This window comes from Adelges cooleyi, unplaced genomic scaffold, assembly GCF_023614345.1.
Source record: "Adelges cooleyi isolate 19-005CV unplaced genomic scaffold, UGA_ACOO_1.1 ACOO_flye_CR_arks_rails_tigmint_CR_PRNA_9, whole genome shotgun sequence".
NCBI classification, from domain to species: domain Eukaryota; kingdom Metazoa; phylum Arthropoda; class Insecta; order Hemiptera; family Adelgidae; genus Adelges; species Adelges cooleyi.
This window is the reverse complement of record NW_026096579.1, coordinates 1,938,700-1,952,462: the sequence shown is the minus strand read 5'-3', so window position 1 is coordinate 1,952,462 and position 13,763 is coordinate 1,938,700. Positions and strand designations below refer to the sequence as shown.

Sequence of the window (13,763 nt, the reverse complement as noted above, 5' to 3'; positions counted from 1 at the left end):
GCAATAACTTACAATATACTAGGTAAACGAGAATTGTTTATTGTCGTCAACGGTTAGTGTCTAGATCAACGTTATTGTATTATAATATGAATGTGGTAAATTATCTCACAAAGTTACCCGGCTGAACTGTTTTTCCCATAGTATCTTTTGTGAAGAATATACGTGGAAAAAAGAGCGTAATAGTTCATTTCTTCGGGAATGGTTTTTTTTAAAGTTTAATACTATATTTTTGATAAAAAAAAAAAAAAAATATAGTCGGAAAGAACAGTTTCATTGACAAAGTTTATATGCGCGCTGTCTGTCTGTAACTAGTTTCGCTGGTGTTACTTTGGGCGGACGCCATCTTAGTGTATTGTTCGCATAACATACTAATGTGGGTTGTATTTTTTTTTGGTTTTGCAGGTGTCGCTTTTGGGAGGAGCCGACGATTCGGTTAAAATGTCCAGCAGCCCTACGCTGCTGTTGGACACGAGGAGTGCGGTGCATTCGACCACCGCAGCTGTGCCGGTGCCGGTAACGGAAACGACGACCCCCGAAGCGGCGATGGCGAAGACCTTCGACAACGGAAGCGATTCGTGGTCTGACGAGATAACCGGCGAGGACGTGACGGCCGAACTGTCAGCGCCCGAAGCGCCAGCAGTCTTGGGGCACACCGAATGGCAGATGATGACCGCCGCTGGTCTAGGAGTCGCCTTGTTCCTGTTGATGGCCGTGGCGCTAGTTTCCTGTAGAACCCCGTCCCCGGCCACCCTGAAAGCCGACCCCGAATGTCCGCCCCTTTTGGACTACCCGCCCAAGTCGTCGTACGATTTCACTAAATATTTAGGTGAGTAAATTAATATCAAAATAAATGATGGACAAGTGTCGAATGTGGAAGTATTCGAAATGTCCACACTAGGGTGGGTTTGAGTCGTGCCCAAAAATTCGCGGCTATAACTTAATCGCATATTATAATGAAGTCGCGAATAAATCATATTGTACGGTTTTGGTCTAACGAGAATCTAAAACGGTGTAGGTATATGGAGTAAAACTGCAGATGGTCTGACATAAATATGTCGGCGGCGGCAAAGGCTCTCGTATAGTTTAATTAGCCGTAAGTCGTTGAAAAAGGGTGCGAAAAGTCGTTAAAGCGGCGTGCAAACAAAAGCCCTGCGAGGCTATCGAATTAAAACTTATTGAAGACACCACGTGTGCGAACTGATTAAATATCGTTTAAACGCTCCGTAAACAGTCCTAATCATTTATGCATTCTTCGAGAGCACCTAGTTAAATGTTATCTTACCTACGCCTACAGCCTTTCCTGGTGGATGTTCAAAATAATTAAAAACATCTTCGAGTTTGTTTGGCGTGGAAAAGTGTAGTTTACTGTGAACCAGCGTTTTTACTGCTCATAGTTAACGTTCTACAACTTTCGTATGTTAATCTGCCGACCTAATCCGACTAGCTTAGGACCAGGAGAGGACAGCGGACTGGGCTATTTGTCCTCAATGCAATAGTAATTTTTAGAAGAAAAAATAAAACAATAATTTTTCCATGGCCCGTTCGTGTCATTAGGCCATGTAGTTCCTACAGTCGTTTCACCTTTGTATATTAATTTGATTTTTATCATAATACATAACTTATCTAAGTCAAATACGTTCCAAGTTAGCTTTACGATATTCGTTCTAGCGGAATAGCTGCGAATGATCGTAAAAACTCCATAAAAAAAACGGTTAAATAGTTTTTTTACTACAATATTGTGACCTCGATTTTAAACATATTTTGTTTTGTTTAATTTTGTTCACAGGACGCTGTCGGAAGTCCCATCACCGACTGCTCGTCGACGACCCATTACCACCTCCACACCATTCGCCGGCACAAGTGATGCACGTCCGGCATTAGTCAGAACCGAGGCGGTCGTCGAATGATAAGTGTTTATTTGCCAACGTTCGAGTCCTAAACTAAACAAATCGTATCGCATTTTGTCCCTATACCTTTTTTTTTTTCGAATGTATAAATATATATTATAATGTTTTGTAAAAAAATGTTTACTTTGTACATACATGATAATATGCAAAACCGTTGTAAATAATGTATTAGGCGTCCTAATTTTTCCAAATGTACATAACTATTTCTATCTATCCTTTTATTATTATTATTTTACTATATAAATATAAATATACACATACCGGGTGATTGGTTAACTATGGACCAGTCAATAAGACATTAGACTTTTTTTAGTTATTTTTTTTTTATAATTTTATAGCTATTAGTTGGGACAAATTTAATATATTTTTAAAAAATATAACCCCATCCCTTACATGTTAAAACCGTGTGAACTTAAGAATTTGAAATGATAACGTACATATTTTATTAACTTTTAAAATGAAGAAAAATTTTCTGAAAATTTTGACCGGTCGATAACCAGTCTTGGATAGTTAATTTTCAAGTTATTTAATTTTAAGAAGTTATGACGGGAGGGGAAGGGTGGTTGTGCAATGTGCACAGATAAAAACATCTCTACTCTCCACCCTTCCTCTCGTCCTAAATTTTAAACTTTAATAACTTGAAAACCAATTATCCAAAACTGGTTATCGACCAGTCAAAATATTTAGCAAACTATTCTTAATTCAAAAAGTTAATCAAATATATACGTTACTATTAAAAAAACTCAAGTTTATACGATTTTTTACATATAAGGGACGGGTTATAATTTTAAAAAAAAATAATTTAAATTTCTCCCAACTAATGAATATGAAATTATAAAAAAAAAAATACTTAAAAAAAGTCTAATATCTTTTAAGTTATTGACTGGTCCATAGTTCAACCGATCGCCCGGTACATAATATTATTATTTTATAGATTTACAAACGTACGAGTGACACGTTTGACGGCCATATAAATATTAGTAATATAGTACATATATGTATATATAAATAACAGTTTACAAGCGATTTGATTCGGGCCATAATAATTCGGCGGGACGTTATATGTTAATTATTTTTTTTTATTATAATAATAATATTGTGTACGCGTCGTACTAATGTTATGTTATCTAGTCATATGTGAATAAACTATAAATACATTATACGTTTGTAATTCGACGTTGTGAACCGCTTTTGAATATTATGATTATTTCATGGACGCACTGTTGTATTTCTTCCCCTTTTTGAATGTTATCACTCGCCCGAAATCATATTATTAATTTTTTTTTTTTAATTTGTGTATCTACATAATTTTTATTTTTTTTTATACGTAAAATTGTTGAATTTTTAGTTATTGTGATTTTTTTTTTTTGTAACTATTTAACGCCTTAAGTATTAATTAATAATTTTAACTGTTCCAATCCCTTTGACTTCACAATTATTATACTATATTTAAAGACTATCCTTTAAGCTTTATACAAATATAATTAACGATATCGTTGTGTAAAATAAAACTCTCTTGACAAAATATTATTGTACGTTATTATTATGATTACGATGCTAATGATATATTACTATGTTATAATATAAAATGTAACATGATATACAAAATATAATAAAACATTGAAGTCGAGTGGATACTGTATTCGCCGAGAACTAAAAAACGATTTGTAGTTTTGTTTTTTATTCAAACGAGTAAATCTAAATTTTTTATCGTCTTCCATTGCCCCGGTCGAGTGTCCGGACAGGTTTAGAGCGGATACAACAGAAATAAGTACATAGGTACATAATATAAGTATATATTTAGCGTGTGTTTGCATTACAAAACAGCCGTTTAGAGTGTCCGGAGAGATTAATTTAAAAAAAACACCTCTGGGATTCGCTTAAGGACTTCGTATTTTAACTCTCGGCAGAGTGGTTTCTGTAGTTGCCCCGTACCTCGACTGCCCTGAAGCTGAGCCGGCGAGCTCCAATAAACAGTCCTGTTCGGTTGAAATTTCTTGACGGCGCGTGTACCTAATACGGTTATCAATCAGCATAATGCTATTTCTATACACCAGTTGTGACTTGTGTATGGATACAATTTTTTGGATAAACGATGAAAATATGGCGGCCTCCATCAGAAAATCATTGTTTGCCGTTTCTGATTTAACCACACACACACACACACACACGTCAAACCGTGTAATACACGTTTTAAGTACAGGGTGGGCCAGAAAAACGGGAAAACAATATTTATCGTGGAAAACGTAGAGTACATAATATATGCCATTAAAGGTTCAAAACTCTAAAATCTCAAGTTCGGAAAATAATGTCAGTGAGATGGTGTACACTTTGCTTTTAAGATGGCCCTACAAGAAAAAATCACACGCCGACAAATTAGGTGACCGAATGTTTGAATTACCGCAAAGAGCCGTCGAACGGCTGCCATTATGACATTATGGCAGTAATATATTTACTGTGTAGATCCATCTTGCTGAAACCACGGATTGGCAAGACCAGGTAGGGTGTAAAGTGTTTAGAACCTTGAATGGCATATTATGTACTCTACTTTTTTTAACACAATAAATATTGAAAATGGCTTACAACCAATTCAAATATTAAATAAATATAAATATAATTTTGAAAATCATTTATAATGTATTAATCTTGAATGATCAAGTTTCTTTTTTCCTTTGATTTAAAGTGTAAGCAGTGCTTACATGCACGCTACGCCCCTGAACGGCAACAAATAGTTAAAACTAAATTATATTGAGTGTCTTAAATGGATCATCTGCTGTATGCGATCCAACGATTTCGAAAACTGTGTTCTTTATGCGACGAGTACATTATATAATATTATAGTGTTTAACAATGGTTTTATATTTAAAAATTATACTATTGATTAGTATATTTTTAATTAGTATATTAGTTTGCTGGGCGAGCAATCGTCCGGCGAAAAGGAACTGCCACCCCCCTCTCCGGCGATGATGGCAGCGTTGGGCCTCCATGGCTCGTTTAGCTACATGATGATGATAATGATGATGACTATTGATTAGTATAAAAACAGACATTTTTTTATTTTCCAATAAATCCATTTCGACTCTTTCACAGCGGATTTTTTCATCTAGACAAGTACGAGTACTACTCTAAGTGATACGTTAAAAATAATATGTTTAAATCGTCTGCTTAGCTTTTAGGTTTATAACTATAACATAGGTCAGCTTTAATTTGAAAATTCAATAATTTTAGCACATGAATGAATGTATGTAACAAATAAATGCGCAATACATATAAACTAGCTTCTGTAATTACTTGAATGGTTCCCAACCAAATTACGACTTCACTTAAACTAGCTTCAAACTCCAAATGGTCGTTTGCATATATTGTTGCCATTTTCCGATTAATTCCTACAGAGGTAACGTGTGGATATTACATTTTCAAAATGAACACAGGTCGTGGCGTTCATATACTAATAGAAACTTACTTTCATTTTCGAAGAAAGTTTATGGTATTTTTGCACGATTTCAGCAGTGATTTGAAAGTTCTTATTTGTCATAGCATAGGTACCTATATATTTTGAGATTTTTCAGTGATAGCATCAGGGGGAATGACAAAATGATTTAAGTAACTTTACCACATTAAAAAGTACCTCAAGTTCTTCAAATTGATTATTTTTCTCTTCTAGTGACTAAAAAATTCTGAAGCCAAAAAAAAAATAAGATGACGGTCAATACAATGGCGTCGTTGTTTTCGGCCATTTGCAATTGGTTAGCGTATTCTTTAGTCTAGGTATTTTTTTACAACATAATATTTGTAAAAATGTTTAAATATGTACACAAATTTTGTACAACAATAATTTGTATTTAATTTGCAATGTACACTGTTCAGTAACGTTTCAACTTACTTGGATTTTATTATACCGTTGAGATTTACATGATCTCTTGTCGTGGTCTCCACAGCCTTCTGTGGAATATTTTGCTTAGATCTTTCAACAAAATTAAGCGCATTTCCAATAAAATTGATTTATTGTTATCAAACGATTTTTGTATAGCATCGATTTTTTCCATACGGATCTCTAAAATATGTTTGTGGCGCAAGTAATCTAAAAACAGACAATTTACTCTATAGTTATAAAAAGTCCCAATTTGTGATTTTCTTTTGATGATGCTTGGTTAATATCTAAGCAGTATGCGTGGATAATTAAGCCCAAAGTTAGTTTTTGAGAGTCTCAGTGGCGTAGAAAGAAATTTTTTATGGGGAGGGGGTTCATGGTTGGAAAAAAGAACTCATTAAATTTATTTCACTTATAACAAAATTTGTATTTTTCTTGGCTTTTTGGCAAATTCATCTCGATAATAGCTTAGAAGAACTAAGCCATTTCGACGATCCAGTTTAAAATAAGTTAGATGATTAAAATACAGTTAAAAATTGTATATGATTACAATTTACCTCTTTCGTAGTATTTCTAAGGTATATTTTTACTCTTTTTAAACAATTGTAATTTTTATATTGATAACTGATATGTGATAACAATTAAAACAACTAACGGTATTATAAAATTTAAGTATTAAGCTAAATAAAGTGTAAGGGGGGTAGGTTGAACCTAGGATTCTAGGTAATTTTCTAGTTGTAATATTGTGTCGTTGATATTTTGTCTTTGTGAAACCAGCCTTTGAATCATAATTCTCACTTATTTTTACGTCTATAGTGTTTAACCAATATTCAAGTACAGTCGTAGCTTCGTCGTTTTATTCCCATATGGTAAGCTATCTTGTCTGTAGAGATTTTATGTGTGCTATAAACTTTTTTCATTTTCGTAATTGGACGTACATGGGATTATATTTAATTTGAAAAACTAGTTAAATGTATACGGTTCTTTTTTAGTTTCATAAGATATCCTCTTTAATTTTGACTTCTGACTGAAAAAACTTGTATGATGTTACTGTGGCATCAAATTGTCGTTAAGGTAAATATTGATTATTTATTAATCATTTTTTGTGATTTTGATTATTATCTAATATTTGACGTCAGTATAATTCTATAATTTTTCAGTACAATGTTAAAATATGTGAACTGGAAGATGGTGGCTGGAGGAGCGGCGGCGTTTGGAGCCGGCGCAATAGGCGGGTGGTATTACCACCGATGGTATTCGGTAAGTACAAATTAAACAGCATCTGACACCGGCTTTATACAATTTTGATCTATTAAAAAGTTGTCTCTGTCTCTGAAAGTTGCGATTTTCTCAAAACGAATGCCGCTTAAAAATTCGAAATTAATGGAGGGTGGCAAATTATGCAAGCTGTCCCGACCCGGCGTTTCCCGGGTATATATGTATTAGACATGGTCATGTATTAGAAAAACAATCAGCTGTATCCCTGTGGTATGAAAAATGGCACCATAGATAGATCTACAGTGTAATTTTTCATAACTATTGATACTATCGATAATCATATTAAATAAATGGACATTGGAACATTGTGCAGTGAAGGGTTAAAACTATGGAAACTATTTATATCAATACACAAAAAATTACAGAGTTTCAAACCCATATAATACGGACTTCTTTTACCAAATTCACTATTACATTTAAAAATTCTAAAAACATTTTTAACAATTTTAATATAGTACATGTCAAATGGTAAGGTTAAAATTAATAGTTAAAATTAAAATCTTTATGGTTGGAGTAATACAAATTACATAAAATATAATTTGCATGGAGTTGTTTTAGATAGTAATTTGAAGTAGTTTGAAGTAAATTGTAGGTATTGAATATAATATTTGTATGTGTATAGTAGGGTTTTTTGAAAGCAATCCTGAGTAAGGAATTTATCGTTGTTATAAGTTTTTTAAATGCGCATCATAAGCTACTCTCCAAGCAGCAATTCCATAAGAGAAAACTGACTAAGCAATTGCACAACAAATCATTCTCGTGGTGTTGGTCAATAAAATATTGTTTAGAGGTTTGAAAATATAGAACATGATTCTAACTTTTTTAATAGTAGATCCAATGTGAATATCCCATTTTAAATATCGATCAATAGTCACACCAAGGTATTTTACAGAATTAACAGATTTGATATGACTACAAAAATTGCTATGAGTATTATTTAATTTAACTCGCTGTGTGCCATTTGTTAGAAAAGTTTTGTTAAGATTATTCGCTACTCCACGAATGCCATATGTGTCTAATTTTTTTAGTAACAAATTATGGTCTACTGAGTCAAAGGCCTTTTTTACATCTAAAAAATTCCAAGTAGTAAGTCGTCACCCTCATCAAGTTTTTTGTAAATAGAACTTATTCGACTTTGTAATGCTTTAAAAGCACATTTATTATTTCTTAAACCAAATTGTCTTTAAAAAAAAATTAACGATTTTTCCAGAAACACATACAATCTTATTTTTATAAATTTTTCTATTCGTCCGAGATATCGGACGATAATTAGTACAGATATTTTTATTCTCCGGTTTATGAACTGGGATTATAGTAGTTTCCTTAAGCACGTGTGGGAAAATTCCAGAAGTAATTGATAAGTTAAATATATGTTCCAAAGAGTTATTATGTGATCAATAATTTGTTTTAAAATATAATTTGTTAGGCCATTATCATAAAATGAAATGCTTCCCTTACGATTCGCGAACGAATATGTTTGTTTATTAAAAATGTATCACGTGGTGTTGCGGAAAAGTACGCAAGCTATTAACATATAATATGTAATACCTATGTGTTTTTGTAACAGTTTTTTTCGATTAATTTGCCAAAGTAGTATACCACCCCCACTCCCATTCTAACCCCTACCCCTAACCCCAAATCCATTCACACCCCCACCCCAACCCCATCCCTAATCATTTGTCTCTAATCTCTTATCGGTTATGTGCCACAAACAAGACATTAAAATGTAAGTATAATAATGTTTTTTTTTCCAAAACAGTCGGCAGTGACATCGCCCTCCGCACCTGCCCCTCAACCATCTAAGAGTACGGCCACGTGTTCCGAGACTTCTCAACCGGATAAGACTACGGCAACGGATTCTGGGACCGCCCCTCAACCGGCTAAGAGTACGGCCACGTGTTCCGGGACTTCTCAACCGGATAAGACTACGGCAACGGATTCTAGGACCGCCCCTCAACCATCTACGAGTACGGCCACGTGTTCCGGGACTTCTCAACCGGATAAGACTACGGCAACGGATTCTAGGACCGCCCCTCAACCGGCTAAGAGTACGGCCACGTGTTCCGGGACTTCTCAACCGGATAAGACTACGGCAACGGATTCTAGGACCGCCCCTCAACCATCTAAGAGTACGGCCACGTGTTCCGGGACTTCTCAACCGGATAAGACTACGGCAACGGATTCTAGGACCGCCCCTCAACCATCTAAGAGTACGGCCACGTGTTCCGGGACTTCTCAACCGGATAAGACTACGGCAACGGATTCTAGGACCGCCCCTCAACCATCTAAGAGTACGGCCACGTGTTCCGGGACTTCTCAACCGGATAAGACTACGGCAACGGATTCTAGGACCGCCCCTCAACCATCTAAGAGTACGGCCACGTGTTCCGGGACTTCTCAACCGGATAAGACTACGGCAACGGATTCTAGGACCGCCCCTCAACCATCTAAGAGTACGGCCACGTGTTCCGGGACTTCTCAACCGGATAAGACTACGGCAACGGATTCTAGGACCGCCCCTCAACCATCTAAGAGTACGGCCACGTGTTCCGGGACTTCTCAACCGGATAAGACTACGGCAACGGATTCTAGGACCGCCCCTCAACCATCTAAGAGTACGGCCACGTGTTCCGGGACTTCTCAACCGGATAAGACTACGGCAACGGATTCTAGGACCGCCCCTCAACCGGCTAAGAGTACGGCCACGTGTTCCGGGACTTCTCAACCGGATAAGACTACGGCAACGGATTCTAGGACCGCCCCTCAACCATCTAAGAGTACGGCCACGTGTTCCGGGACTTCTCAACCGGATAAGACTACGGCAACGGATTCTAGGACCGCCCCTCAACCGGCTAAGAGTACGGCCACGTGTTCCGGGACTTCTCAACCGGATAAGACTACGGCAACGGATTCTAGGACCGCCCCTCAACCATCTAAGAGTACGGCCACGTGTTCCGGGACTTCTCAACCGGATAAGACTACGGCAACGGATTCTAGGACCGCCCCTCAACCATCTAAGAGTACGGCCACGTGTTCCGGGACTTCTCAACCGGATAAGACTACGGCAACGGATTCTAGGACCGCCCCTCAACCATCTAAGAGTACGGCCACGTGTTCCGGGACTTCTCAACCGGATAAGACTACGGCAACGGATTCTAGGACCGCCCCTCAACCATCTAAGAGTACGGCCACGTGTTCCGGGACTTCTCAACCGGATAAGACTACGGCAACGGATTCTAGGACCGCCCCTCAACCATCTAAGAGTACGGCCACGTGTTCCGGGACTTCTCAACCGGATAAGACTACGGCAACGGATTCTAGGACCGCCCCTCAACCATCTAAGAGTACGGCCACGTGTTCCGGGACTTCTCAACCGGATAAGACTACGGCAACGGATTCTAGGACCGCCCCTCAACCATCTAAGAGTACGGCCACGTGTTCCGGGACTTCTCAACCGGATAAGACTACGGCAACGGATTCTAGGACCGCCCCTCAACCATCTAAGAGTACGGCCACGTGTTCCGGGACTTCTCAACCGGATAAGACTACGGCAACGGATTCTAGGACCGCCCCTCAACCATCTAAGAGTACGGCCACGTGTTCCGGGACTTCTCAACCGGATAAGACTACGGCAACGGATTCTAGGACCGCCCCTCAACCGGCTAAGAGTACGGCCACGTGTTCCGGGACTTCTCAACCGGATAAGACTACGGCAACGGATTCTAGGACCGCCCCTCAACCATCTAAGAGTACGGCCACGTGTTCCGGGACTTCTCAACCGGATAAGACTACGGCAACGGATTCTAGGACCGCCCCTCAACCATCTAAGAGTACGGCCACGTGTTCCGGGACTTCTCAACCGGATAAGACTACGGCAACGGATTCTAGGACCGCCCCTCAACCATCTAAGAGTACGGCCACGTGTTCCGGGACTTCTCAACCGGATAAGACTACGGCAACGGATTCTAGGACCGCCCCTCAACCGGCTAAGAGTACGGCCACGTGTTCCGGGACTTCTCAACCGGATAAGACTACGGCAACTGATTCTGGGACCGCCCCTCAACCGGCTAAGAGTACGGCCACGTGTTCCGGGACTTCTCAACCGGATAAGACTACGGCAACGGATTCTAGGACCGCCCCTCAACCATCTAAGAGTACGGCCACGTGTTCCGGGACTTCTCAACCGGCTAAGACTACGGCAACGGATTCTGGGACCGCCCCTCAACCGGCTAAGACTACGGCCACGTATTCCGGGACAGCGTCTGAACCTGCCTCCTCAACGGCGAGAAAGCATTACCCCGATCGGCGAAGGCAGCACCAAAGGCGCCGCAAGAAGGAGTCAGAGGAAAGTCCGGTAAGTCATCACATACAGGGTGTTCCAGCATGTACGGTATGTGATAGGTGATTCGTCATCTGGGGACCCCCAAATAAGCCCTTTTCGATAAGTAAAATTTTTTAAATTATTCCCTGTTATTTAGTGCAAAAAGCTTACCTTAAAAGAGGGGTTATATCATTTTCAGTCTTTTTCGGCCCCCAAATATTCTCTTATCACTTATATTATTATTTATTTTTTCTTCTAATCTCTAATCATTTATCTCTTATCACTAATATCCTATAATTTATTCATTATCTCTTGTTTCTAATTATTTACTTTTAATTTCTTATCATTAATCTTCTATCAATTATTTTTAATCATTTATCTCTTATCATTTATGTCTTATCAATTATATCTTAGCATTCATACATTATCACTTATCATTTACTTCTTATTGCTAGTCTTTAATCATTTTTCTCTCATCATTTTTTGAGTTGGGGGCCATAAAAAACTGAAAATGACGTGACTCCTCTTTTAAGGTGAGCTTTTTGCACTGAATAACAGGGAATACATTTTTTTTTCAGTCATTATTTTTTTACTTTACTGTCGAAATTTGAAATTTTTTAATTATCGAAAAAGTGAAAAAAGGGGGCTTATTTGGAGGTCCCCCAGATGACGAATCACCTAATACTTACTTTTTATGCTAGAATATTCTGTATACACAATATACATATACTAGAAATTGACTACGGGCAAAGATTTTTCTTCTTAATTTATAAACCAAAAAATGTTCATAAACTATTTTCCTTAAAAGGGAAGGGGGGGACTTTATCTTTATTTTGTATTTTTAAGTGAAGATTTTGGGGCTTAAAGTCTGAAAATTAGACCATAGGTAAATCTAAAATTTACAATTATATCAAGTTTTTCTTTATTTTGTTTTTTCAGCAAGAATATATGAAAAGGATAGTGGAAAGAGAGGTAAGTACCAAAAATAAAAAATTTTTGTTTCATGAGATACTATGGGAATACGACCCTAGAATGCATAAACTATTATTCGACTATACTGATAGATTCGTTAGGGATAAGACAATGTAATCATTTTCTATTAAAATATTTGAAGTTTTGTAGTTTTTCATTTGGACACATACTTTAGTTTACGTTATTTTACAATATGAGGTCGTATTCAAATATGTATCTTTCTGATTTTCTTTCAGAGCTCCATCAACTTTTAAAACTTAAATGGTAACATCTATATTTAATTATCTTTTTTAATTCGTGAAGTGCGGTAAAGTTGTAAAATATTTCTCCTTCTGTCCGTCATATTTATTGATATTCAACAATTTTTAAGCCAAATTTAAAAAATATTTTTATGTTACCACATGAGTTTTAATAGTTGATTACACCTTGGAAAGTTGTTAAAAAAAAAATGTTTTTTAATTATCAGAGGAGACAGCATGCGTGTAGAAGGTGTCATCAACTTGGACACAACGAGACACAGTGTGCACCAAATAATTCTGCAGTATAAGAAAGAAAACTTTGTCATTAACTTTGTAACCTGTACTTTATACACAATTATTTTTTCTTATAACCTGCATAATCATATAAACATATATTTATTGTATAATTCTAATAAATTGTGTTAAAATAATTTGTTTGTATTTTTTTTTATACAAGGTGCCCGGCCCGGCGTTGCCCGAGATTTAGTTTGCCTGGGCTGAGTAAAATAATTACAAATAAGATTAAAAAAAAATAGTTCTCTAGGCTGTATATTGTAAAGCTTTAGCATACGCCTTCATAGTCATACACCATCTCGGCTTTTTTTTTTGCATCTACATATTTTGTACATTACATTGTATTGATTATGTCCTCCTCTTACTCAAGGGCCCCAGACCCAGTCCCAAATCTAGTTCCAATTGGGAAAAGCGTCCCCAGAATCGTGGTACATTGAATTGTCGTGCCTGAAGCTCGTAATGCACTGTTCTTTCGTGCTTGCGATGTAGATCGACTAATCGATTGACGTTAATTGATTGGCATAACATAAAATTAATCATCATTCGCTCGAGTACCATCGCAATACGTCTTAAAGTGATGTCGTTGTAATTCATGGTACCTATAGGCTGTATCCAGTGATCAGAATTCATACCTAGTTTTTGACAAATATTTTGCAAGCTAAGTACAGATACGTAGTACCTATAAGTAAGTACCTATATTATATGTCTAGATATTGGTCGAATGTAATGTCTAGAGGTCAGTAGGCTAAAATATCACGTCAACAGTGTGTTAGCCTTAGCACAACCGAATCAGAGTACATAGCTTTAAGTATGCAGTAAACAAGAATTAACTTGGTTAAAATTACTTTTAGGTGAATTACTCAACCAGCCAGAAATGAAAC

General features: G+C 37.2%; 2 protein-coding genes and 1 long non-coding RNA gene across 3 annotated transcripts in view; all 3 read left to right on the top strand.

Moving 5' to 3' along the window:
- The window catches only part of LOC126846364 (uncharacterized), a 76,884-nt gene extending 73,447 nt beyond the window's left edge, over positions 1–3,437 (top strand). Inside the window, exons 6-7 of the mRNA XM_050585705.1 lie at positions 403–826; positions 1,787–3,437. Of these exons, the coding sequence (XP_050441662.1) occupies positions 403–826; positions 1,787–1,881 (519 nt within the window). The 3' untranslated portion in view covers positions 1,882–3,437. The remainder of the gene's footprint in view (positions 1–402; positions 827–1,786) is intronic.
- A 3,529-nt stretch (positions 3,438–6,966) lies between these two features.
- Positions 6,967–11,247, top strand: LOC126846157 (uncharacterized). Its single transcript, XM_050585368.1, has 3 exons — positions 6,967–7,038; positions 8,816–11,129; positions 11,210–11,247. The coding sequence occupies exons 1-3, from the start codon at positions 6,967–6,969 to the stop codon at positions 11,245–11,247; spliced, it is 2,424 nt and encodes an 807-aa protein (XP_050441325.1).
- A 50-nt stretch (positions 11,248–11,297) lies between these two features.
- On the top strand, positions 11,298–12,929 carry LOC126847113 (uncharacterized). The gene is made up of 3 exons (XR_007686979.1): positions 11,298–11,410; positions 12,317–12,349; positions 12,816–12,929. It is a non-coding gene; the product is annotated as an uncharacterized LOC126847113 (long non-coding RNA).
- Positions 12,930–13,763: the final 834 nt, after the last annotated feature.